This window comes from Oncorhynchus mykiss, chromosome 20 (genome assembly GCF_013265735.2).
Source record: "Oncorhynchus mykiss isolate Arlee chromosome 20, USDA_OmykA_1.1, whole genome shotgun sequence".
Classification (NCBI taxonomy): domain Eukaryota; kingdom Metazoa; phylum Chordata; class Actinopteri; order Salmoniformes; family Salmonidae; genus Oncorhynchus; species Oncorhynchus mykiss.
This window is the reverse complement of record NC_048584.1, coordinates 31759135-31784739: the sequence shown is the minus strand read 5'-3', so window position 1 is coordinate 31784739 and position 25605 is coordinate 31759135. Positions and strand designations below refer to the sequence as shown.

The window sequence follows — 25605 nt, the reverse complement described above, 5'->3', positions numbered from 1 at the left end:
ATTAGCCTGATGCCCGGTGTGTGAGTGGTAGTATTAGCCTGATGCCCAGTGTGTGGGGGAGGGGGGGGGGGGGGGTAGTATTAGCCTGATGCCCGGTGTGTGAGTGTGTGAGTGGTTGTATTAGCCTGTTGCCCGGTGTGTGTGTGTGTGGGGGTAGTATTAGTCTGATGCCCAATCTGATTGTGCTGTCTTGGCAAGACGGCACAAACAGATCTTGCACCAGGCTATTGTAGTACAGTTTCCATCATTACTTTTGATAGAAACAGAGACTTTGAGCGATTCGCTAGCTTATTCCTCAATGAATGTTTTCCTCAGCATCTTGTCAACCTGTTTGCCCGGTTGGCCAACGACAACATTGGCTACATTGACTGGGACCCTTATATACCCAAGGTAAGGACACATTTGTCTAGCTGTGCCTATAACACTACCCCATCAATTCCACCCTACCCCATCACACCATTCGTCTCTTCCAGCAGGTCCCAATTCACTCCCTTCCCTTTGGCCTTAGTCAACTTTACTTCCTGATTTGGCCTCGTTTTTCATCAATGCTCATTAAGAAATGCTATTGGCAGTGACAGAATAATAACATGAGTTGTCTTGGGGGTGTGGTTTGTGGGTGTTTCTTCGGTGTGTCTTTGCCTTTCAATCACAACAAACAAGGACAGTTGCTAGCCAGTTGAGTTATTGAAAGAAAGCTGGCAACCTGCATCAAACATGTCACGTTTGCGTGATTATGAGCTAGCTAGCTTACGTTAGCTAGCAGGGAGGGAGAGGCTATATATATAGCTAGTTACATCACATTATTATAGCCTAGTACCATAGTTGCATAGCCTATCAAATAATGACATGTTAAACAAAATATAGCTACTTACCAACAACACACCAGTCTCAGGTTGACCGCCCAGCTGGGCCATGCAAAGTGAACTCGCCCAGTCTTTTCCCAGAAAACACGGTGCCTCCACGTGTTAATGGGCAAAAGGGGGCATGAATTGTTGACATAATTGTAATCCAAACCCAACCTTCAATTCCCTATTGTGATGCACCAGGGTTCCAAACTCTGTTTTAGACAACACTGACTTTATTACCAAAATTATCCTATTTACACTTTGTAGTCATTTGTGACACTAGAATCAATATTTCTGACTCATATCGATGCCACATAAGCTGTTTTCAAAGGGCTTAGTTGGTTTTTAGGGGCAGTCGTTCTTTAACACTCATGTTTGCAGATCTATAAGGTGTAAGCTCCAGCGCTGTACTGCTCAAACCTTTCCAGACCCTTCAGATCTACAAAACATTGAAGGGGAAAGGGTAGTGGCTGCAAAGATCTTATCCCTGATCATTTGACCTGTGACCATTGGTTGTTGGTGTGCATGTTATAGCAGACTAGACATGACCAGACAGCCATTGAAAGTGATACAGCAGTTAATGCCACTAACAGGTATCACATTTCTCTGTTGATCCTCCTGGCTTGTCTTTTAGTGTGTTTTGTTACAGATGCGTCACAGTTATCTGACTTAATTATGCCAACAGGCCCTGATCTCAAATCTGATGTAATGGAATGAAAAAATATTTTTGTTTATAATTTCGAGTAGCCCAAAAAATATGAATGAAAAACAATATACAGTGCATTCGGAACGTATTCAGACCCCTTGACCTTTTCCACATTTTGTTGCATTACAGCCATATTCTAAAATGGATTAAAAAACAAATAAATCCTCATCAATCTACACACAATAGTCCATAATGACAAAGCGAAAACAGGTTTTTAGAAATGCAAATTTATATTAAAAAAAACTTATTTACATAAGTATTCAGACCCTTTGCTATGAGACTCAAAATTGAGCTCAGGTGCATCCTGTTTTCATTGATCATCCTTGAGATGTTTCTACAACTTAATTGGAGTCCACCTGTGGTAAATTCAATTGACTTAGACATGATTTGGAAAGGCACACACCTGTCTATATAAGGTCCCACAGTTGACAGTACATGTCAGAGTAAAAACCAAGCCATGAGGTCGAAGGAAATGTCCGTAGAGCTCTGAGACAGGAATGTGTCTCTGCACTGATCTGGGGAAGGCTACCCAAAAAATATTTGCTGCATTGAAGGTCCCCAAGAACACAGTGGCCAACATATTTCTCAAATGGAAGAAGTTTGGAACCACCAAGACTCTTCCTAGAGCTGGCCTCCCGGCCAAACTGAGCAATCGGGGGAAAAGGGTCTTGGTCAGGGAAGTGACGAAGAACCTGATGGTCACTCTGATAGAGCTCCAGAGCTCTGTGGAGATGGGAGAACCTTCCATAATGACAACAATCTCTGCAGCACTCTACCAATCAGGCCTTAAAGGTAGTGGCCAGACAGAAGCCACTCCTCAGTAAAAGGCACATGACAGCCCGCTTGGAGTTTGCCAAAAGGCACCTAAAGAATCTGACCATGATTTTGCTTTGTCAATATGAGGTATTGTGTAGATTGATGTGGGGGAAAAATTATTGAATCATTTTTAGAACAAGGCTGTAACGTAACAAAATGTGGGAAAAGTCAAGGGGTCTGAATACTTTCCGAATGCACTGTATCCTGTGATCAGAATGTAATTTGCCAGTGGTTGCCAATTCCTGTCCTTGTGTACCACCATCAGTTCACATTTTATTGTAGCCCCAGACAAGCACACCTGATTCTTGTCAACTAATCATCAGGACCTCAATGAGTTGAATCAGGTGTTTGGTTTTTTTTTGTCCGGGAATACAACAAAAATATATGCTTTTGGGGGTACTTGAGGACTGAAGTTAGGAACCACTGCATTGGACAACACATTCAATGAAAGAACACTTTTTGCTCCTTTATAATTCCAGATCTTCACCAGGATCCTACGTAGTCTGAACCTCCCGGTGGGGACCAGTCAGATGCTGGTTCCCAGATACCTGACAAACGCCTATGACGTCGGCCACGTGGTCCTCTGGGTCTCAGCTTTACTGGTCAGTCACTGTACACAAACTGTGTTGCCCAATCAATCCTTTTTATTTCTCTAAGTTCATTGACATTATTTTCATGTATAATTGGCTTATAGAAATGAAGTAAATGTATTTTAGAGGGGGGGGGGGATACTGTAATCATACAATGCAATACCATTAAGCCCTAGTTTATCAGAGAGGTTGGTGCTAAACTAAAGGGATATTGTAGACAACCCTGAAGCTACGGCTGAGGACAGGAACGAGTACAAGAAGTCCCGCTGTGACCTCCAGAGTCATCCTTAGGAATAAGGTGGAATCATACTACAGAGGCTCTCACACCTGCCGCATGTGGCAGGGGCTACAGTCCATTACGGATTACAAAGGAAGAACCAGCCGTGATCTGCCCAACGATGCCGCTACCAGATGAACTCAATTCATTTGTATGCACACTTTGACAATGATAACATCGTGCCGGGTGTGAGGGCCACCACCGACCCATAGGACTGTGTGATCTCGCTCTCTGAAGCCGACGTGAGTAAGGTCTTTTAATCAGGCCAACACCTGCAAAGCCGTGGGGCCCAACAGTCTTCAAGAACACGTTCTCCGAGCATGCGCAGAGTAGCTGGCAGGCATTTTCACAGTAATTTTTTTTATCTCTCCTTGTCCCAGTCTGTAATCTCCACATGTTTTAAGATGACCACCGTCATCCCTGATCCCAAGAACTCTTAAGGCTTCATGCCACAATGACTATTGGCCTGTAGCAACTTGTGGGATACATTTATATGGACAAAGTGCTTTGAGGGGCTGGTTATGGCACACATTATCTCCAGCATCCCAGACACCCTAGACCCACTCCGGCTCAACAGATCCATAGACGGTACAATGTCAATTGCACTCCACGCTGCCCTCACCCACCTAGATAAGAGAAATACCTATGTGGGAATGCTGTTCATTGTCTACAACTCAGCATTCAACGCCATTGTCCCCTCCAGGGTCGTCACCAAGCTTAGGACCCTGGGACTGAACACCTCCCTCTGCAACTGGATCCTGGACAACCTCTCCCTCAATGTCAGGAAACGAGAGGCGAGCACTTAAAATGGTCCGCACACAGTCGTGAAGAAGGGGCGTCAGCGCCTATTCCCCCTCAGGAGGTTGAAAAGGTTTTGCATGGGCCGTCAAATCCTCAAAAGGTTCTACAGCTGAACCGTTGAGAGCATATAGACTGGCTGCATCACTGCTTGGTAAGGCTGTGCTTCCGCACAGCAAGCGGTACCGGTGCATCAACTCTGACACCAACAGGCTCCTGAACAGCTTCTGTCCCCAAGCCATAAGATGTCTAACAAAAAGGCTACATGGACTATCTGAATTGACCCTTGCATTGTATACTTTTCGCGCGCACACACACAAACACACACTCCATCATTAGCTCACACACACACATAATATACACGTACATTTATATGGACACAGCAACACCAACTCATATACAATCATCATCATATCCTGATGTCTAGTCACCTTAACCCTATAATGTACATATCTACCCCTCTCACTCCAGTATCCCTGCACACTGCAAATATGGTACTGGAACTGACCCTGTATGTAGTATGGTTACTTACTTCCTCATGTGTTTTTGTTCTACCTTAAGTTATTTTTAGTTTTACATTGTTATTGATTCATGCATTATAGGGTTTAGAGCTTGAAGAAAGGCATTTCACTGTACTTGTTCACGTGCCATAAAAATACTTTAACAAGATGCAATAGTACCCCTAAATAAGGTTAAGGAAAAGAACAATGGAATTATATTTAAACTCAGCAAAAAAATAAACGTCTTCTCACTGTCAACTGCGTTTATTTTCAGAAAACTTAACAAGATTCAACAACTGAGACATAAACTGAACAAGTTCCACAGACATGTGACTAACAGAAATTGTATAATGTGTCCCTGAACAAATGGGGGGGTTGACATAAGAAGTAACAGTGTGGCCACCAGCTGCATTAAGTACTGCAATGCATCTCCTCCTTATGGACTGCACCAGATTTGCCCGTTCTTCCTGTGAGATGTTACCCCACTCTTCCACCAAGGCACCTGCAAGTTCCTGGACATTTCTGGGGGAATGGCCCTAGCCCTCACCTTCCGATCCAACAGGTCCCAGACATGCTCAATGGGATTGAGAACCGAGCTCTTCGCTGGCCATGGCAGAACACTGACATTCCTGTCTTGCAGGAAATCATGCACAGAATGACCAGTATGGCTGGTGGCATTGTCATGCTGGAGGGTCATGTCAGGATGAGCCTGCAGGAAGGGTACCACGTGAGGGAAGAGGTTGTCTTCCCCATAACGCACAGCGTTGAGATTGCCTGCAATGACAACAAGCTCAGTCCGATGTTGCTGTGACACACTGCCCTAGACCATGACGGACCCTCCACCTCCAAATTGAACCCGCTCCAGAGTACAGGCCTCGGTGTAACGCTCATTCCTTCGACAATAAATACGAATCCGACCATCACCCCTGGTGAGACAAAACCACAACTCGTCAGTGAAGAGCACTTTTTGCCAGTCCTGTCTGGTCCAACGACGGTGGGTTTGTGCTCATAGGCGATGTTGTTGCCGGTGATGTCTGTGGAGAACCTGCCTTACACAGGCCTACAAGCCCTCAGTCCAGCCTCTCTCAGCCTATTGCGGACAGTCTGAGCACTGATGGAGGGGTTGTGCGTTCCTGGTGTAACTCGGGCAGTTGTTGCCATCCTGTACCTGTCCCGCAAGTATGATGTTCGGATGTACCGATCCTGTGCAGGTGTTGTTACACGTGGTCTGCCACTGCGAGGACGATCAGCTGTCCATCCTGTCTCCCTTTAGGGCTGGCTTAGGCGTCTCACAGTACGGACATGTGTTTAAACTCTTTACAATGAAGATCTGTGAAGTTATTTAGATTTTTAAAGACAGGGTCTTGAAAAGGGGACTTGTCCTTTTTTGCTGAGTTTTATATATATATGTGTATGTGTGTGTGTGTGTGTTTATATATATATATTTATTTATTTTAATATTAACCATCTGTTTCTGTGATTGCAGGGAGGCCCCAGTAAGCAAGCCCAGGCTCAGCTCAGTGGCCTTTTCAACAGCATCACATCTTTCTTCCACCCATCCAACCATGGACGCTGGCTGGTGAGTCACTGGAACTCTCACTTCCTGTGGATGCCTTCTTTGGAAGGCACAGGATCTGCTAGTACTGTTAGTTCAGAAATAACACCCTAATGACATATGAGAGAGAAGCAGCAACCAGCCGTGCTATTAAAGGTTAACCTGATATCGGGGGCACACGCCATTCTGTTCTAGGAACATCCCCCCCCTCCGTCATCAGACCAGAGCCTCTGGCTACAGGCAGTGTCTTCAGTCATACACAAATCTTTATTTATGGGTCAGGGACATAGACCTGGGTTCAGATACCATTACAAATACTAAACCTGGGCTCGATTGAGCCTTTCTGACGCAATAGACTGCTCATAAAAGTGCACACCCTGCTCATTTGGCACTCCAGCTAAAGTGAACTTTAAAAGTATTTGAAAGATTTAGTTCTTGTACCCAGGTCTGGAGGGAGAGTTGTTTGTGACCCCGTTTTGTTGCCCAGCAACTCGTGAGATTCTCTCCTGACCCCTCAGATGTTGAAGTTTTATTGCAAGTAGGTGAATGTGTACAGACAACCTGACGTTCTTGGGACCTGTGTCCAATTTGAGGGCACTATGTGTCCTGGCTTGACAAAAGTTGTATTGTGTAATGTAATGGTCATCACTGAAGTGACATAGAAAGACACAGGGTTTGTTTAGGATTAATAAAAATGACTTTGGCCTGACATTTGACATTCCATCAGCCACTTAGGGAGCTGGATCTGTGACAGACATTTCAGATCTTAGTCCGTCGGTCTTTATATAGAGATGAAACTGTGCACAATCTAAGGCCATGCTGTCCTGACGGGTTATTGGTTCTAAGGCCATGCTGTCCTGACGGGTTATTGGTTCTAAGGCCATGCTGTCCTGACGGGTTATTGGTTCTAAGGCCATGCTGTCCTGACGGGTTATTGGTTCTAAGGCCATGCTGTCCTGATGGGTTATTGGTTCTAAGGACATGCTGTCCTGACTAGGGCTGTTGCGGTGACTGTATTACCGCCACACCGGTGGTCATGTGTCATGAAGGTAGTCAAATTCCACATGACCGTTTTGTCTGGGTAATTAGGCTTCTCCAAGCTCTGATGCTGCTGATGGTCATTAGTAGCCTTCAAAACTTTAACTGCCTGGTACTCAGCACTCTATTGTCCCTCTAATCACTCTGACATCAATGCAAATGTATTCAATAATCTAATCAAACACTTCATGAGAGCCCATGAGCTCATGTTGCCAACATTTCTATAGGCTATGCAATTGCATGAAAAAACAGAATGATGGCCTTTATTAAAAAGAGGGGGATCAGCTTTGTATAGGCTAGGCCTACTATATTTATTTCTCAACTTTCCTAATATTAAGCACATTGTTTATCTTTACAACGGGAGTATAGCCAACCTGACTGGCATGAAAATAAACCACAGGGAAAAGTGTCCTTCATTCACTATTTAAGTGCATCAATAACATGTATTTTTTTCCCGTTGCCCCGGTTTCGAGACAGGTGCATGATAATGGTCCATCCTAAATCAAACCAAATGTCACACATATATTATTTAGTATACGTAAAGACAAAATTAAATCAGGAATAGGTTGATGGGTGACAATATTATCACTTGTGAATTATACACTGCTCAAAAAAATAAAAGGAACACTTAAACAACACAATGTAACTCCAAGTCAATCACACTTCTGTGAAATCAAACTGTCCACTTAGGAAGCATCACTGATTGACAATACATTTCACATGCTGTTGTGCAAATGGAATAGACAACAGGTGGAAATTATAAGCATTTAGCAAGACACCCCCAATAAAGGAGTGGTTCTGCAAGTGGTGACCAGACCACTTCTCAGTTCCTATGCTTCCTGGCTGATGTTTTGGTCAATTTTGAATGCTGGCGGTGCTTTCACTCTAGTGGTAGCATGAGACGAAGTCTACAACCCACACAAGTGGCTCAGGTAGTGCAGCTCATCCAGGATGGCACATCAATGCGAGCTGTGGCAAGAAGGTTTGCTGTGTCTGTCAGCGTAGTGTCCAGAGCATGGAGGCGCTACCAGGAGACATGGAGGAGGCCGTAGGAGGGCAACAACCCAGCAGCAGGACCGCTACCTCCGCCTTTGTGCAAGGAGAAGCAGGAGGAGCACTGCCAGAGCCCTGCAAAATGACCTCCAGCAGGCCACAAATGTGCATGTGTCTGCTCAAACGGTCAGAAACAGACTCCATGAGGGTGGTATGAGGGCCCGACGTCCACAGGTGGGGGTTGTGCTTACAGCCCAACACCGTGCAGGACGTTTGGCATTTGCCAGAGAACACCAAGATTGGCAAATTCGCCACTGGCGCCCTGTGCTCTTCACAGATGAAAGCAGGTTCACACTGAGCACATGTGACAGAGTCTGGAGACGCCGTGGAGAACATTCTGCTGCCTGCAACATCCTCCAGCATGACCGGTTTGGCGGTGGATCAGTCATGGTGTGGGGTGGCATTTCTTTGGGGGACCGCACAGCCCTCCATGTGCTCGCCAGAGGTAGCCTGACTGCCAATAGGTACCGAGATGAGATCCTCAGACCCCTTGTGAGACCATATGCTGGTGCGGTTGGCCCTGGGTTCCTCCTAATGCAAGACAATGCTAGACCTCATGTGGCTGGAGTGTGTCAGCAGTTCCTGCAAGAGGAAGGCGTTGATGCTATGGACTGCCCATTCCCCAGACCTGAATCCAATTGAGCACATCTGGGACATCTCGCTGGTGTCTCGCTCCATCTACCAACGCCACGTTGCACCACAGACTGTCCAGGAGTTGGCGGATGCTTTAGTCCAGGTCTGGGAGGAGATCCCTCAGGAGACCATCCGCCACCTCATCAGGAGCATGCCCAGGCGTTGTAGGGAGGTCATACAGGCACGTGGAGGCCACACACACTACTGAGCCTCATTTTGACTTGTTTTAAGGACATTACATCAAAGTTGGATCAGCCTGTAGTGTGGTTTTCCACTTAAATTTTGAGTGTGACTCCAAATCCAGACCTCCATGGGTTGATAAATTTGATTTCCATTGATAATTTGTGTGTGATTTTGTTATCAGCACATTCAACTATGTAAAGAAAAAAGTATTTAATAAGAATATTTTATTCATTCAGGATGTGTTATTTTAGTCTTCCCTTTATTTTTTTGAGCAGTGTATATTATCACTTGTGAATGATGCCCAGCATAAGAAACATTGCCTTTTTTTTGCAACTTTTTCTAATCATAATCACACACCTCATGTAGCCTATATGATTTAATAAGGTTTGCATCACAACTAAAGTGGCCAAATAACTTAAAATTAAGCATATTAAGCTGCTTTACTTTTTACCTTTATTTAACTATAAGCAGTTTGTGAGTTTCAAGTTTGGGGAAGACCATTTTCACCATAAAAATGCACATTTTACATTGCGTGCATAATCGCATTCGTGGTCATTTTTTGTGTTTTCCCGCTAATGGAACATTCGCGCTTATAGCCTACTGCTGTCTGCGCATTGCTGCGCTTATAATGTGAAGAAATAGCCTAATGGTTTATCAACATTTTAAGCTAAACGTTCTGGTCTGTTGCGTAAAAAAGTTTTTTGATGCTGGTGGTTGTATTAATTTGGGATGTATCTCATCCCACAACTGTCCCAGGCTATGTTTGGAATATTTATGTCTCGGACAAAATATAATAGGTAAACCTTTTGTACTATGGGGGATAGTAGATTGACATAGGTTAGTGCTTTTGCTGTTCGTTAGGCCTACTCATCTTGTTGGCTGATGAAAAGTAAATGTGGTCAGTTCTTCAAATATCTTCAATATGCACCTCTGAATTGGATAAGGACGCGCGCAGTTGCTTCCCTGATGTGTCGGTCTTCACTTGTAGCCTGTGAGAAGGACCCGATCACGTGATGGAGCGCACTGCACAATGGGAGAAGGGCATAACGGCCACTGGCCGCAAAAGGCATGGATTTGTTTAGGGTGCATTACGTCCACACGGGATGCCGCCGTAAAATTATAGGCATTATCAAGTACTTGTCAAATTGAGCATAAAGAAATAGGTATTCCTATGTTAACTGCTCAGCACAGAATAGCCACATGTGCACACTTGAGAAAATATCCTTTCTATTTTATTCAGCTTTGTTCAATTCTATTCTTCTACTATAAAATAATGCCACGGAATTCTAAGCAGATCTTGTCTGCTAAATGAACTAGTGTCGCTAGTGTCCTCCCACCGGTCTCTGTCTTTATGTCCTCCCACCGGTCTCTCAGCCAGTGTCTCTAACCCTGTCTGTCACTGTCTTTATGTCCTCACACCTGTCTCTGTCTTTATGTCCTCCCACCGGTCTCTGTCTTTATGTCCTCCCACCGGTCTCTGTCTTTATGTCCTCCCACCGGTCTCTGTCTTTATGTCCTCCCACCGGTCTCTGTCTTTATGTCCTCCCACCGGTCTCTGTCTTTATGTCCTCCCACCGGTCTCTGTCTTTATGTCCTCCCACCGGTCACTGTCTTTATGTCTTCCCACCGGTCTCTGTCTTTATGTCCTCCCACCGGTCTCTGTCTTTATGTCCTCCCACCGGTCTCTGTCTTTATGTCCTCCCATCGGTCTCTGTCTTTATGTCCTCCCACCGGTCTCTGTCTTTATGTCCTCCCACCGGTCTCTCAGCCAGTGTCTCTCTAACCCTGTCTGTCACTGTCTTTATGTCCTCACACCTGTCTCTGTTTTCATGTCCTCACACATGTCTCTGTTTTCATGTCCTCACACCTGTCTGTCTCTTTATCCCCAGATGAAGTTGATGAAGCTGTTGCAGCGCCTCCCGGCCAGTGTGGTGCGGCGGCTCCACCGGGAGCGCTACCGGAAACCCACGTGGCTCACGCCGGTACCGGACAGCCACAAGATGACAGAGGCGGACATTACGGCGTTCGTGGAGAGTATGATGCAGCCGGTGCTGCTGGCCATGTTCAGTAAGACAGGCAGTCTGGACGCTGCTCAGGCCTTGCAGAACCTGGCCCTCATGAGGCCCGAACTTGTCATACCACCAGTGCTGGAGAAGTGAGTCAAATCAAACTGTCTGTCTGATTAGTGGATGGGCAGTGTTTCTTCTTTCATTGTATAGATGGGGCGGGCCCCACAACATCTGTTGTCCCTCAATGCCTAAAGCCTTCAACCCTTTAGTTGATTTCTATTTAACTTTAGACTCCCTGAATGTTAAATCGGGACTTGTGTGCTCTGCCTGGAAAATAGGCTAATCTATGGGAAACACTGGGTAGAGGATACAGAGGGAAGAATTGGAATGGGGTTCTGTATTTCAAGAGGCAGATTAACTAAAGTTCTAAGGCAAATACCACAAAAACAGTAAACAAAGCTATTTGTCTTAGGGCTGGGCAATATAGCCAAAATATCATATCACAATATTTTTGGCAGTATTTGACATTGTTTCTCAATTCTGTCTTGTGCTCTCTTTATAGAACCTACCCTGCTATGGAGACACTGACAGAGCCCCACCAACTGACTGCCACCCTGAGCTGTATGATCGGTGTGGCTCGCAGCCTGGTGTCTGGGGGCCAGCGCTTCCCCGAGGGCCCCACACACATGCTGCCCCTCCTCATGCGGGCCCTTCCCGGGGTCGACCCCAACGACTTCAGCAAGTGCATGGTAGGTAATGGAGTTCAGGGGAAAGAAGAAGCTCTCGCAGGCCTAGATTGTCATCAATTTGGAAGTTTGTGTGTGTGTGTGTGTGTGTTGCAAGTCTAACTTTTGCTCTCCCTCCTTTCTGCAGATAACATTCCAATTCATTGCTACGTTTGCGACTCTTGTGCCTTTGGTGGACTGTTCATCTGCTGTTCATGAAAGGAGCGACCTGACAGAGGTGGAGAGAGAGATGTGCTCAGCCTCTGCAGAGTTTGAGGACTTTGTTCTTCAGTTCATGGACAGGTATGAGTATGTCAATGTACACTATATATACAAAAGTATTGTGGACACCCCTTCAAATGAGTGGATTTGGTTATTTCACAAGCTCACAGAACGGGACCGCGAGTGTTGAAGCATGTACAAATCTTCTGTCCTCTGTTGCAACCCTCACTACCAAGTTCCAAACTGCCTCTGGAAGCAACGTCAGCTTCAATGGGTTTCCATTGCCGTGCAGCCGCACACAAGTCTAAGATCACCATGCGCAATGCCAAGAGTCGGCTAGAGTGGTGTAAAGTTCACCGCCATTAGACTCTGGAGCAGTGGAAATGCGTTCTCTGCAGTGATGAATTATGCTTCACCTCTTGGCAGTCCGACGGACAAATCTGGGTTTGGCGGAAGCCAGGAGAGGGCTTCCTACCCCAATGCATAGTGCTTACTGTAAAGTTTGGTGGAGAAGGAATAATGGTCTGGGGCTGTTTTTCATGGTTCGGGCTTGGCCCCTTCCAGTGAAGGGAAATCTTAACGCTACAGAATACAATGACATTCTAGACGAATTTGTGCTTCCAACTTTGTGGCAACAGTTTGGAGAATGCCATTTTTTGTTTCAGCATGACAAGACCCCTGTGCACAAAGCGAGGTCCGTGCAGAAATGGTTTGTCGGGATCGGTGTAGAAGAACTTGACTGGCCTACACAGAGTCCTGACTAAAGGTCGACCGATTAATCGGCATGGCAGATTAATTACGGCCGATTTCAAGTTTTCATAACAATCGGTAATTGGCATTTTTGGTCACCGATTATAGCCGATTAGATTGCACTCCACGAGGAGACTGCGTGGCTGGCTGACTACCTGTTACGCGAGTACAGCAAGGAGCCAAGGTGAGTTGCTAGCTAGCATTAAACTTATCTTATAAAAAAACATCAATCTTAACATAATCACTAGTTAACTACACATGGTTGTTGACATTACTAGTTTATCTAACATGTAATCAATGCGGTGCCTGTTCATTTATCATCGAATCACAGCCTACTTCGCCAAACGGGTGATTTAACAAGTGCATTTGTGAAAAAAGCACTGTCTTTGCACCAATGTACCTAACCATAAACATCAATGCCTGCCTGCCTTATATTTGTTTAAACCTGCATATTTAGTTAAAAGAAATTCATGTTAGCAGGCAATATTAACTAGGGAAACTAGGGAGTCAGGGTATATGCAGCAGTTTGGGCCGCCTGGCTCGTTGCAAACTGTGTGAAGACCATTTCTTCCTAACAAAGACCGTAATTAATTTGTCCGAATTTAACATAATTATGACATAACATTGAAGGTTGTACAATGTAACAACAATATTTAGACTTAGGGATGCCACCCATTTGATGAAATGCGTATCGGTTCTGTATTTCACTGAAAGAATAAACGTTTTGTTTTCTAGATGATAGTTTCCGGATTTGACCATATTAATGACCAAAGGCTCGTATTTCTGTGTTTTATTATATTAACTCCATAGTAATGCCCATGATTTTTGGAATGAGATGTTCGATGAGCAGGTGTCTACATACTTTTGGTGATGTATGTAGCCTATGTACAGTGCCTTGCGAAAGTATTCGGCCCCCTTGAACTTTGCGACCTTTTGCCACATTTCAGGCTTCAAACATAAAGATATAAAACTGTATTTTTTTGTGAAGAATCAACAACAAGTGGAACACAATCATGAAGTGGAACGACATTTATTGGATATTTCAAACTTTTTTAACAAATCAAAAACGTGCAAAATTATTCAGCCCCCTTAAGTTAATACTTTGTAGCGCCACCTTTTGCTGCGATTACAGCTGTAAGTCGCTTGGGGTATGTCTCTATCAGTTTTGCACATCGAGAGACTGAAATGTTTTCCCATTCCTCCTTGCAAAACAGCTCGAGCTCAGTGAGGTTGGATGGAGAGCATTTGTGAACAGCAGTTTTCAGTTCTTTCCACAGATTCTCGATTGGATTCAGGTCTGGACTTTGACTTGGCCATTCTAACACCTGGATATGTTTATTTTTGAACCATTCCATTGTAGATTCTTGTTGTCTTGTTGGAAGACAAATCTCCGTCACTGTCTCAGGTCTTTTACAGACTCCATCAGGTTTTCTTCCAGAATGGTCCTGTATTTGGCTCCATCCATCTTCCCATCAATTTTGACCATCTTCCCTGTCCCTGCTGAAGAAAAGCAGGCCCAAACCATGATGCTGCCACCACCATGTTTGACAGTGGGGATGGTGTGTTCAGCTGTGTTGCTTTTACGCCAAACATAACGTTTTGCATTGTTGCCAAAAAGTTCAATTTTGGTTTCATCTGACCAGAGCACCTTCTTCCACATGTTTGGTGTATCTCCCAGGTGGCTTGTGGCAAACTTTAAACAACACTTTTTATGGATATCTTTAAGAAATGGCTTTCTTCTTGCCACTCTTCCATAAAGGCCAGATTTGTGCAATATACGACTGATTGTTGTCCTATGGACAGAGTCTCCCACCTCAGCTGTAGATCTCTGCAGTTCATCCAGAGTGATCATGGGTCTCTTGGCTGCATCTCTGATCAGTCTTCTCCTTGTATGAGCTGAAAGTTTAGAGGGACGGCCAGGTCTTGGTAGATTTGCAGTGGTCTGATACTCCTTCCATTTCAATATTATCGCTTGCACAGTGCTCCTTGGGATGTTTAAAGCTTGGGAAATCTTTTTGTATCCAAATCCGGCTTTAAACTTCTTCACAACAGTATCTCGGACCTGCCTGGTGTGTTCCTTGTTCTTCATGATGCTCTCTGCGCTTTTAACGGACCTCTGAGACTATCACAGTGCAGGTGCATTTATACGGAGACTTGATTACACACAGGTGGATTGTATTTATCATCATTAGTCATTTAGGTCAACATTGGATCATTCAGAGATCCTCACTGAACTTCTGGAGAGAGTTTGCTGCACTGAAAGTAAAGGGGCTGAATAATTTTGCACGCCCAATTTTTCAGTTTTTGATTTGTTAAAAAAGTTTGAAATATCCAATAAATGTCTTTCCACTTCATGATTGTGTCCCACTTGTTGTTGATTCTTCACAAAAAAATACAGTTTTATATCTTTATGTTTGAAGCCTGAAATGTGGCAAAAGGTCGCAAAGTTCAAGGGGGCCGAATACTTTCGCAAGGCACTGTATGCATACATGGCATCAGTGGAACAGCATAGCAGTTCTAACCTGTGTCTGTGCATGTGTTTATCTCTGTCCAGGTGTTTTGCCCTGATAGACAGCAGTACTCTAGAGCAGACCAGAGAGGAGACAGAGACAGAGAAGATGACCCATCTGGAGAGCCTGGTGGAGCTGGGACTATCTTCTACCTTCAGCACCATCCTCACACAGTGCTCCATAGACATCTTCAAGGTAGACCCAGTCACTCACTCACTCACTCACTCACTCACTCACTCACTCACTCACTCACTCACTCACTCACACGCAACCGTTTGTTTCTCCTGGCTGTACTCAGGTGGCTCTGGAGAAGGTCTTCAACTTTGCCACCACCAACATCTTTGAGACTCGTGTGGCTGGCAGGATGGTGGCTGACATGTGCAGAGCAGCTTCCAAGTGTCACCCGGCACAGTCTCTGAAGCTTTTTGTGCCCCACTGCTGCAATGCCATAAACCAGATCGCTGTCAGTAAGTATTCACTAAGTAGGAAGTGTGTTCTGTTTATGTGCAGGGCTATAAATTCAAATCTTGATTTAATCAAGCCATGATTTGATCAAGACTATGTTGTGTGCTGATTTATGGAGGGCTTAGAGTTGGGGAGAAGTGGGAATCATTGGGTCCTTGTTCTGAGTTTGGCTCAGAGTATCTCACTATCTCTGTCGTGTTGTTCTTGGTGATGATTTCCAGATGAAGAGGTGTTGAGTGAGGAGGAACTGGATAAGGAGTTACTATGGAACCTTCAGCTACTGTCAGAGGTGAGGTCATCATCCTGTGTTCATACCGACTGGACTGAGAGACTCTCTTGTTCCCTTCACCTGTCAGTAGACACCAAACAGGAAAACATTTTTGAAATGCGAGAGTTACTAACCTAATGTTTTCCGTAGCAAAATAAATGAAAATAATTGTGCCCTAATGAACAGAACACAGGTGCAGTCTGTATTTTCTCTCCTAACCTTGTCCTCCCCAGGTGACTCGTGTGGACGGGGACAAGATCCTCCCCTACAGCACCCAGCTGGTTCAGATCCTGCAGCTGACCCTCCACCTGAAGTGTAAACAGGGCTACACCCTGGCCTGTAACCTGCTGCATCATATCCTGAGGTCTACAGCCCTCATCTACCCCACAGAGTACTGCAGTGTACCTGGAGGCTTTCAGCAGCCCACACAGGACTACCTGCCCATCAAGGTATGTACAGTATAGGGTTAAGTACAGGGCTAGGGGGTTAGGGTTAGTGGTACATGCAGGGCTGGTGTTAGGGGTAACACATCTATCTACCCCACAGAGTACTGCAGTGTACCAGGTGACTTTCAACAGCCCATATAGGACTACCTAACCATCAAGGTATCAAGTTCAAAACTTTAGTTTGATATTTTTTCAGATTCCTGCCTGCCAAATTTCTGCTACATATTCTTTGTTAGGAATATATTTTTATAACCCAGAAGACCCTGAAAAATTGTGATTATCGAGCACTTATTCTTCTTTCCATTTCTATCACAAATGGTGTTATTTTATACCTTTTTACATTATCTTCTTGATTGGTCTTATCATTTATCAGTCACTCTGGACCTTCGGTAAGAAAGTGTGTCAAAGAAACCAGACCAGACTAGTAGTGGTCCAGTGCATAACATGCCTCTGCCCTGTTAACTCTCTCTTTCTCCCCCCTCCCTTCCTCATTTACTCTCTTCAGCCCTCCCCCTGTCCACTTAGTCAGTGAGAAGGGTCCATAGAGATGGATAGAGGACACCTATCTTTGCCCATAGGAAGTACAATGGTGAAATCCCAGCCCACACTAAAAGGCTTTTGTGGCAAGTGCACCCTCTATCCATCTCTATGGCCTGGCATGTGATCCTATTATGTCTTCACTATGTCACCCCCAGTAGAGGTAGAGACATAACCTTTCTCCCCGAAGTGTGCACTTTCATGGATTTTAAAGGTAATACCTGGTATATGGAAACTCCCTCCAGGCCATACCTTTTAACAATTCGATGCTTTAAAATGTGTGTGGAGTAGTGAATGAATGTTCACTTCAGGAGGAAGGAGAGATTGTTGGGACGCACCCCAGGGCAGATTGTTGGCTAGCTCAATGGATTAAAGCCTGAATGGCACTAGATGCCAAATAAGGTGTCTTGCCTGCTGTTCTTAGAATTGATGTCAGGACTACAAGACAAGCACGTGTGTGTGTTTTGTATGTCTGTGTGTGTGTGTTATTTGCGTGCATGTCATTGACTATATATGAATGGACTAAACCATTGATTCCTATGTGAAGACTCTCAATAGTGCATTTAGGCCAAACAAAGTTGGTTAAGATGACATCTTAACATGCGCCGTTTGAGCTACTACAGGAAGTGGTGTTGCAGGCTCGCTCAGTGCTGCGCCCTTTCATTGAGTAAATGTGTCAGCATGCTTCAGTTTCGCTAGCCAAAGTCGGCTAGGTGACTCGAACACTCCCTTAAAAGACATTCGCTTGAAAAACGAGAAAAAAGCGTCAATAGTACTGTTTGTCCAGTATACACTTCCTCAAAATAGTTTTAATTAATCTAAGATGACTCAAGAAATCTGTCATTGATTTCAACGTTTTTGCTGAGGAGAATTGTCGTACATCTAACTAAGATGTTTGGTGCAGTATTTCTAAATGACAAAATGTGCATGAAAACTAGTCTTCTCTCGTTGAACGACAACAAAGACCTTACTGAAGAATTCCAACTGTTGACCAATCACCGATTTGGGCTTGCCTCAAGAAAAAATGTGTGGCCGAACAACTGGTGAAAAAAACGAACAAGAACTTTAGTGTCGTCATAATACATGCTCAAACTGTTTCGGCTGGGAAGCATGCGGATGCCTTAACTCCAATTGAAAGCTGACCGGTGTACTGCCTGCTGCCATTAGCAACTCAATTATCGTACCTTTTTAAGTAATGCTGTGGGAAGGTCACGTAGGTCCTTTTATAAACATATGGCTTAGGTCCTTTATAAACATATGGCATGAGGCTGCATAGGTCAAGACATGATTATAATACATTGATAGCCATGATTTAGTGGACCAGGTACCACTGAGATTATACTATGTGGTTTGAATAGACATGTTGTCTATACAGTCCACAATCCACATGACCATAGTTAACCTCTTTGATTGTGTACATACAGTGCATTCGGAAAAGTATTCAGACCCCTTGACTTTTTCCACATTTTGTTACGTTACAGCCTTATTCTATCATTGGACATTTTTTTATTCAATTAATGACAAAGCGAAAACAGTTTTTAGAAATGGTTGCACATTTATAAAATATAGAAAACAGAGATACCTTATTTACATAAGTATTCAGACCCTTTGCTTGAGTTTAGGTGCATCCTGTTTCCATTGATCATCCTTGAGATGTTTCTACAACTTGATTGGAGTCCACCTGTGGTAACTTCAATTGATTAGACATAATTTGGAAAGGCACACACCTGCCTATATAAGATCCCACAGTTGACAGGGCATGTCAGAGCAAAAATCAAGCCATCAGGTCGACGGAATTGTCCGTAGTGCTCCGAGACAGGATTGTCAAGGCACAGATCTGGGGAAGGGTATCAAAACATTTCTGCAACACTGACGGTCCCCAGGAACACAGTGGCCTCCATTTTTAAATGGAAGAAGTTTGGAACCACCAAGACTTTTCCTAGAGCTGGCCAAACTGAACAATCAGGGGAGAAGGGACTTGGTCAGGGAGGTGGCCAAGAACCCAATGATCACTCGACAGAGCTCCAGACCTCCTCTGTCGAGATGGGAGAACCTTCCAGAAGGACAATGATCTCTGCAGCACTCCACCAAGCATGCCTTTATGGTAGATTGGACAGATGGAAGCCACTCCACAGTAAAAGTCACATGACGGCCTGCTTGGAGTTTGCCAAAGGGCACCTAAAGGACTCTCGGACCACGAGAAACAAGATTCTCTGGTCTGATGAAACCAAGATTGAACTCTTTGGCCTGAATGCCAAGCCTCATGACAGGAGGAAACCTTGCACCATCCCTACGGTGAAGCATGGTGGTGGCAGCATCATGCTGTGGGGATGTTTTTCAGTGGCAGGGACTGGGAGACTAGTCAGGGTCAAGGGAAGATTTGAGGCTGTAATCGCTGCCAAAGGTGCTTCAACAAAGTACTGAGTAAAATACTTATGTAAATGTAATATTTTAGTTTGTCTTTTAAAAATCAGGTGTATTATTAACATATTAAGCCAAACTTTCCGGTTTTCTTTCTGCATAGAAACGTCTTGGGTGGGCCGCAGTGTGGACCCATTTTAAATGTTTTAATACATTTTTGCAATGTAAAAACACTTTCAGTGTAGAAAAGATAATAGACCTATATATTTTTTTCATTTTAAATATTTGAGAACTAACAACTTTTGAGCATAAGAACACAGCATTAGCCATGGCAAAGTGCATTAAGTTACATTTTTCCGCTTTTAAGCAAATTTCCTGTATTTCAGCTCCAAGGCAAAATGTGTAGAATTGCATGAAATTTGCTTTAAATTGAAAAATGTCTCTAAGCTACTGAAGAAATGTGTAGAATGCAGGAAATTGGCTTTAAAACACCAACATCCTCTCCACCGCCAAGATGGGAGCCTCAGGGTAGCCTAGTGGTTAGAGCGTTGGACTAGTAACCGGAAGGTTGTGAGTTCAAACCCACGAGCTGACAAGGTACAAATCTGTCGTTCTGCCCCTGAACAGGCAGTTAACCCACTGTTCCCAGGCCGTCATTGAAAATAAGAATTTGTTCTTAACTGACTTGCCTGGTTAAATAAAGGTAAAATAAAAAATAAAAATAAAATGTTCTTTCCTAGTGGTCAGACAAATTTCAGCTGTGCTGACAGACCGACCATGGCCACTGCCATGCCAAGTAGCGAAGCTTAATCATGACGGGCCCAGGTGCCCAAAAACATTACAGTCCCCTGTCACCACCAATATTTCCCGTAAAATGTAAATCATTTTGTTGGTAAGGCTGTGCGTTAATATTACTAAGCATTGTAACAGCAGAGCAGAACCTAATCTAAGGGCACATTTGAAGCTGTTACCAGAGAAGCCGCAATATAGCCAATACATTCAGCACCATGGACGGTGGTCAGAAATGAACCCATACAAGTCGATCAGCACCATGGACGGTGGTCAGAAATGAACCCATACAAGTCGATCAGCACCATGGACGGTGGTCAGAAATGAACCCATACAAGTCGATCAGCACCATGGACGGTGGTCAGAAATGAACCCATACAAGTCGATCAGCACCATGGACGGTGGTCACAAATGAACCCATACAAGTCGATCAGCACCATGGACGGTGGTCAGAAATGAACCCATACAAGTCGATCAGCACCATGGACGGTGGTCAGAAATGAACCCATACAAGTCGATCAGCACCATGGACGGTGGTCAGAAATGAACCCATACAAGTCGATCAGCACCATGGACGGTGGTCACAAATGAACCCATACAAGTCGATCAGCACCATGGACGGTGGTCACAAATGAACCCATACAAGTCGATCAGCACCATGGACGGTGGTCACAAATGAACCCATACAAGTCGATCAGCACCACAGAAACACAAAGCGGTCAGAAACCACCCTATTTTATCTGCAAATAATAGGTAACAGCCTATATTATAAAACATAAATATATAGATCAATCTCTTGACAGACACTGAAACACAGCTGATGACCCAGTACATGTTCGCTGAAGTTACGCAGGGGGTCAAAACTGACATACTGGTGGATGTCAGATCTGCCTCCTGCAGAGGCCTATTGCAAAAACACCAGAAAATCAACCAAGTGGAGCATTCAAACAGATGTCTGAAATGGCAGCATTCCTTTTAACAGTATATGATGTGTATGTGCTTACTATTATTTTTATAGCCTAGTTAAACGTATAGGCTATGATGACAATGAAATGGCTCAGTGGCCGTGCACCAGAACATGGTTTCCAAAGACAGATCGATCATAGTCGTAGATTGACAAGCAATGTAAATTAATTATATAGGCTGTCTGGGCAGCCTGCCCTTTAAAAATATAAGCTTACTCACTCATTTGATTGGCATTCGACGGGACTATGGCATTCAAATCCATGGCCCTGGTGTTTTCAATGGACAGAATGGCCAACCCACTCAGTCTCTCCTGTCCCATGCTGCTTCTCAGCTGCTCCCATGATTGAATTATTTTCAGTTTGGAAAAGGAGCGCTCGGCACTGGCTACCATTACAGGCAGTCACAAAAAGGAGCATCGCTGTAACTACTTCCCCAAATGTAGCAGTGACTGAATTGTAATTCAAAATTAGCATCTTGGCCAGGTCTCTCACTGTAGTGTGCTTTGCTATTTCCTTCTTAAAACAGGCCCTGAAACAGAGTAATTGGCCAGGGAAACTTGCTGATATATCTTTGCTGTAATGTTCAGTCAGCCGGCTGTCTGTCTCGTAGAGCGCATCACCATCTGCGTTGGCCAGGGTAGTGGGATGGATGGAGTCAAACAGACTCGTTGTTGCCCGCAGACTTTTAAATCTGTTTGACAGCTGGTGGATAACGATGTCAAGGTTTGCGTTAAAGACGTTGGCTCTAAATTGACTCTCCCCATCAGACAGTCGCTCGTCCTCACATAGCTCATCAAAATGACGCCTCGCCTTCCTTCTCCGAGTGTCTTCAAATGTGTTCTGAGCTCCCCATTTGACAGCAAGGGTCTTTGCAGTGACTTCGGCTTTCTCAAAATCCTGTGGGAATCCGGACAGGACCTCTATGTCCTTAGTAGACTGACCTTCACATTTTCTAAAACCTTAGTCTGCAGAACGACTAAAAGTTCATTTTTTTATTTTCTTTTTCCGTGCTGCTGCATCATCCCTCTCGTCCTTCTTGTCACTTAAAAGCACCATCTTGGTGAGGTCATTCATTACGTCCCCATACCTGTATCTCAGGGTGGCAAGGGACTCCTATCTAGATGACCAGCGTTTTCTGTTTCTGATGCAAAATCAAAAATACCACTCATCATTGACCATCTCTTTATGCTATGCCCGGAGAAGGTGTATAACAGTTCAACAGTATCATAAAACTGTTTAATCGCTGGCACATTTTTGACAGTTGTTGAGAGCCAGGTTAAGACTGCGCCGCGCACAATGCACATGGATATTCTGGCCTGCACACCCGAATAGACCCTGCTCATGGTAGCAGCTCCATCATACCCCTGCCATCCTCTATGCTGCCAGGATTTTATGTTGAATTTCAGCTACTGATGTGTAAGCAGTCTCCAGAAATCCCCAAAACATGTGATGTGATGGTCAGATCTGTGGCCACATTATTTGCATCCCTTATCACGCTCACATAGAGATAAACTTGACTTAACTGGTCTACTTTGGATACATCTGGTGTGGTGTCCATAATAGTAGGATAAAAATGGGGCTTCCTGCATCTCTCCCTGAATGTCACACTTCACTCACGCAGCTAAGATATAAATCAGCTCATTTTGGATTTGAGGACTGAGATAGTTAACGGATCCTGCGGGGCGTTCTAAAAGTTCTTTCAGAACTGGGTCGTAAAAATGACAGCAGTTCGATTATACTGAGACAATTCCCACTGTTGGCCTGCCCCAGCTTTTCACGGTGCCATCTGAACGCCGAATTACATGGCGTAAGTATGAGAGTTACATTAACTATGCGCTCCAACACCTGTCGCCAGAAATTTGCTGCGTTTACTCACGTTACTCAACTTTCTCTTTTTTTCAGGCCGTTGTTTCTTGATAGCTAGCTCAACTATTGCTTAAAACGATGACACAAACAACAATGCTTTAGAGAGTATTTGCACAATGAATCCCATAATGCATTTCATTATCTTAACATGGTTTTGAATAATATGATTTATTTAGCTAATTTAATTTGATTTATTGTCATCAATACACAAAAATATCATGCTGACCTATGTAATGGCAAAAATATCATGCTGACCTATGTAATGGCAAAAATATCATGCTGACCTATGTAATGGCAAAAATATCATGCTGACCTATGTAATGGCAAAAATATCATGCTGACCTATGTAATGGCAAAAATATCATGCTGACCTATGTAATGGCAAAAATATCATGCTGACCTATGTAATGGCAAAAATATCATGCTGACCTATGTAATGGCAAAAATATCATGCTGACCTATGTAATGGCAAAAATATCATGCTGACCTATGTAATGGCAAAAATATCATGCTGACCTATGTAATGGCAAAAATATCATGCTGACCTATGTAATGGCAAAAATATCATGCTGACCTATGTAATGGCAAAAATATCATGCTGACCTATGTAATGGCAAAAATATCATGCTGACCTATGTAATGGCAAAAATATCATGCTGACCTATGTAATGGCAAAAATATCATGCTGACCTATGTAATGGCAAAAATATCATGCTGACCTATGTAATGGCAAAAATATCATGCTGACCTATGTAATGGCAAAAATATCATGCTGACCTATGTAATGGCAAAAATATCATGCTGACCTATGTAATGGCAAAAATATCATGCTGACCTATGTAATGGCAAAAATATCATGCTGACCTATGTAATGGCAAAAATATCATGCTGACCTATGTAATGGCAAAAATATCATGCTGACCTATGTAATGGCAAAAATATCATGCTGACCTATGTAATGGCAAAAATATCATGCTGACCTATGTAATGGCAAAAATATCATGCTGACCTATGTAATGGCAAAAATATCATGCTGACCTATGTAATGGCAAAAATATCATGCTGACCTATGTAATGGCCAAAATATCATGCTGACCTATGTAATGGCAAAAATATCATGCTGACCTATGTAATGGCAAAAATATCATGCTGACCTATGTAATGGCAAAAATATCATGCTGACCTATGTAATGGCAAAAATATCATGCTGACCTATGTAATGGCAAAAATATCATGCTGACCTATGTAATGGCAAAAATATCATGCTGACCTATGTAATGGCAAAAATATCATGCTGACCTATGTAATGGCAAAAATATCATGCTGACCTATGTAATGGCAAAAATATCATGCTGACCTATGTAATGGCAAAAATATCATGCTGACCTATGTAATGGCAAAAATATCATGCTGACCTATGTAATGGCAAAAATATCATGCTGACCTATGTAATGGCAAAAATATCATGCTGACCTATGTAATGGCAAAAATATCATGCTGACCTATGTAATGGCAAAAATATCATGCTGACCTATGTAATGGCAAAAATATCATGCTGACCTATGTAATGGCAAAAATATCATGCTGACCTATGTAATGGCAAAAATATCATGCTGACCTATGTAATGGCAAAAATATCATGCTGACCTATGTAATGGCAAAAATATCATGCTGACCTATGTAATGGCAAAAATATCATGCTGACCTATGTAATGGCAAAAATATCATGCTGACCTATGTAATGGCAAAAATATCATGCTGACCTATGTAATGGCAAAAATATCATGCTGACCTATGTAATGGCAAAAATATCATGCTGACCTATGTAATGGCAAAAATATCATGCTGACCTATGTAATGGCAAAAATATCATGCTGACCTATGTAATGGCAAAAATATCATGCTGACCTATGTAATGGCAAAAATATCATGCTGACCTATGTAATGGCAAAAATATCATGCTGACCTATGTAATGGCAAAAATATCATGCTGACCTATGTAATGGCAAAAATATCATGCTGACCTATGTAATGGCAAAAATATCATGCTGACCTATGTAATGGCAAAAATATCATGCTGACCTATGTAATGGCAAAAATATCATGCTGACCTATGTAATGGCAAAAATATCATGCTGACCTATGTAATGGCAAAAATATCATGCTGACCTATGTAATGGCAAAAATATCATGCTGACCTATGTAATGGCAAAAATATCATGCTGACCTATGTAATGGCAAAAATATCATGCTGACCTATGTAATGGCAAAAATATCATGCTGACCTATGTAATGGCAAAAATATCATGCTGACCTATGTAATGGCAAAAATATCATGCTGACCTATGTAATGGCAAAAATATCATGCTGACCTATGTAATGGCAAAAATATCATGCTGACCTATGTAATGGCAAAAATATCATGCTGACCTATGTAATGGCAAAAATATCATGCTGACCTATGTAATGGCAAAAATATCATGCTGACCTATGTAATGGCAAAAATATCATGCTGACCTATGTAATGGCAAAAATATCATGCTGACCTATGTAATGGCAAAAATATCATGCTGACCTATGTAATGGCAAAAATATCATGCTGACCTATGTAATGGCAAAAATACATTTTGTTGTTGAAACCATCAGTGGGATTATTTATCATATAGCCTACTTTAAAGAAAGATCTTCTCGTCAAATC

General features: G+C 43.4%; 1 protein-coding gene across 2 annotated transcripts in view; it reads left to right on the top strand.

The window, feature by feature from the left end:
• Nucleotides 1-25605, top strand: part of LOC110499326 (proteasome activator complex subunit 4B) — a 71803-nt gene that overhangs the window by 21919 nt on the left and 24279 nt on the right. For both annotated transcript variants that reach the window (XM_036956186.1, XM_036956185.1), the window contains 10 exons: nt 316-390; nt 2847-2969; nt 6019-6111; nt 10884-11149; nt 11566-11752; nt 11877-12031; nt 15255-15405; nt 15509-15677; nt 15897-15964; nt 16177-16392. In XM_036956186.1, the coding sequence (XP_036812081.1) occupies nt 316-390; nt 2847-2969; nt 6019-6111; nt 10884-11149; nt 11566-11752; nt 11877-12031; nt 15255-15405; nt 15509-15677; nt 15897-15964; nt 16177-16392 (1503 nt within the window). The remainder of the gene's footprint in view (nt 1-315; nt 391-2846; nt 2970-6018; nt 6112-10883; nt 11150-11565; nt 11753-11876; nt 12032-15254; nt 15406-15508; nt 15678-15896; nt 15965-16176; nt 16393-25605) is intronic.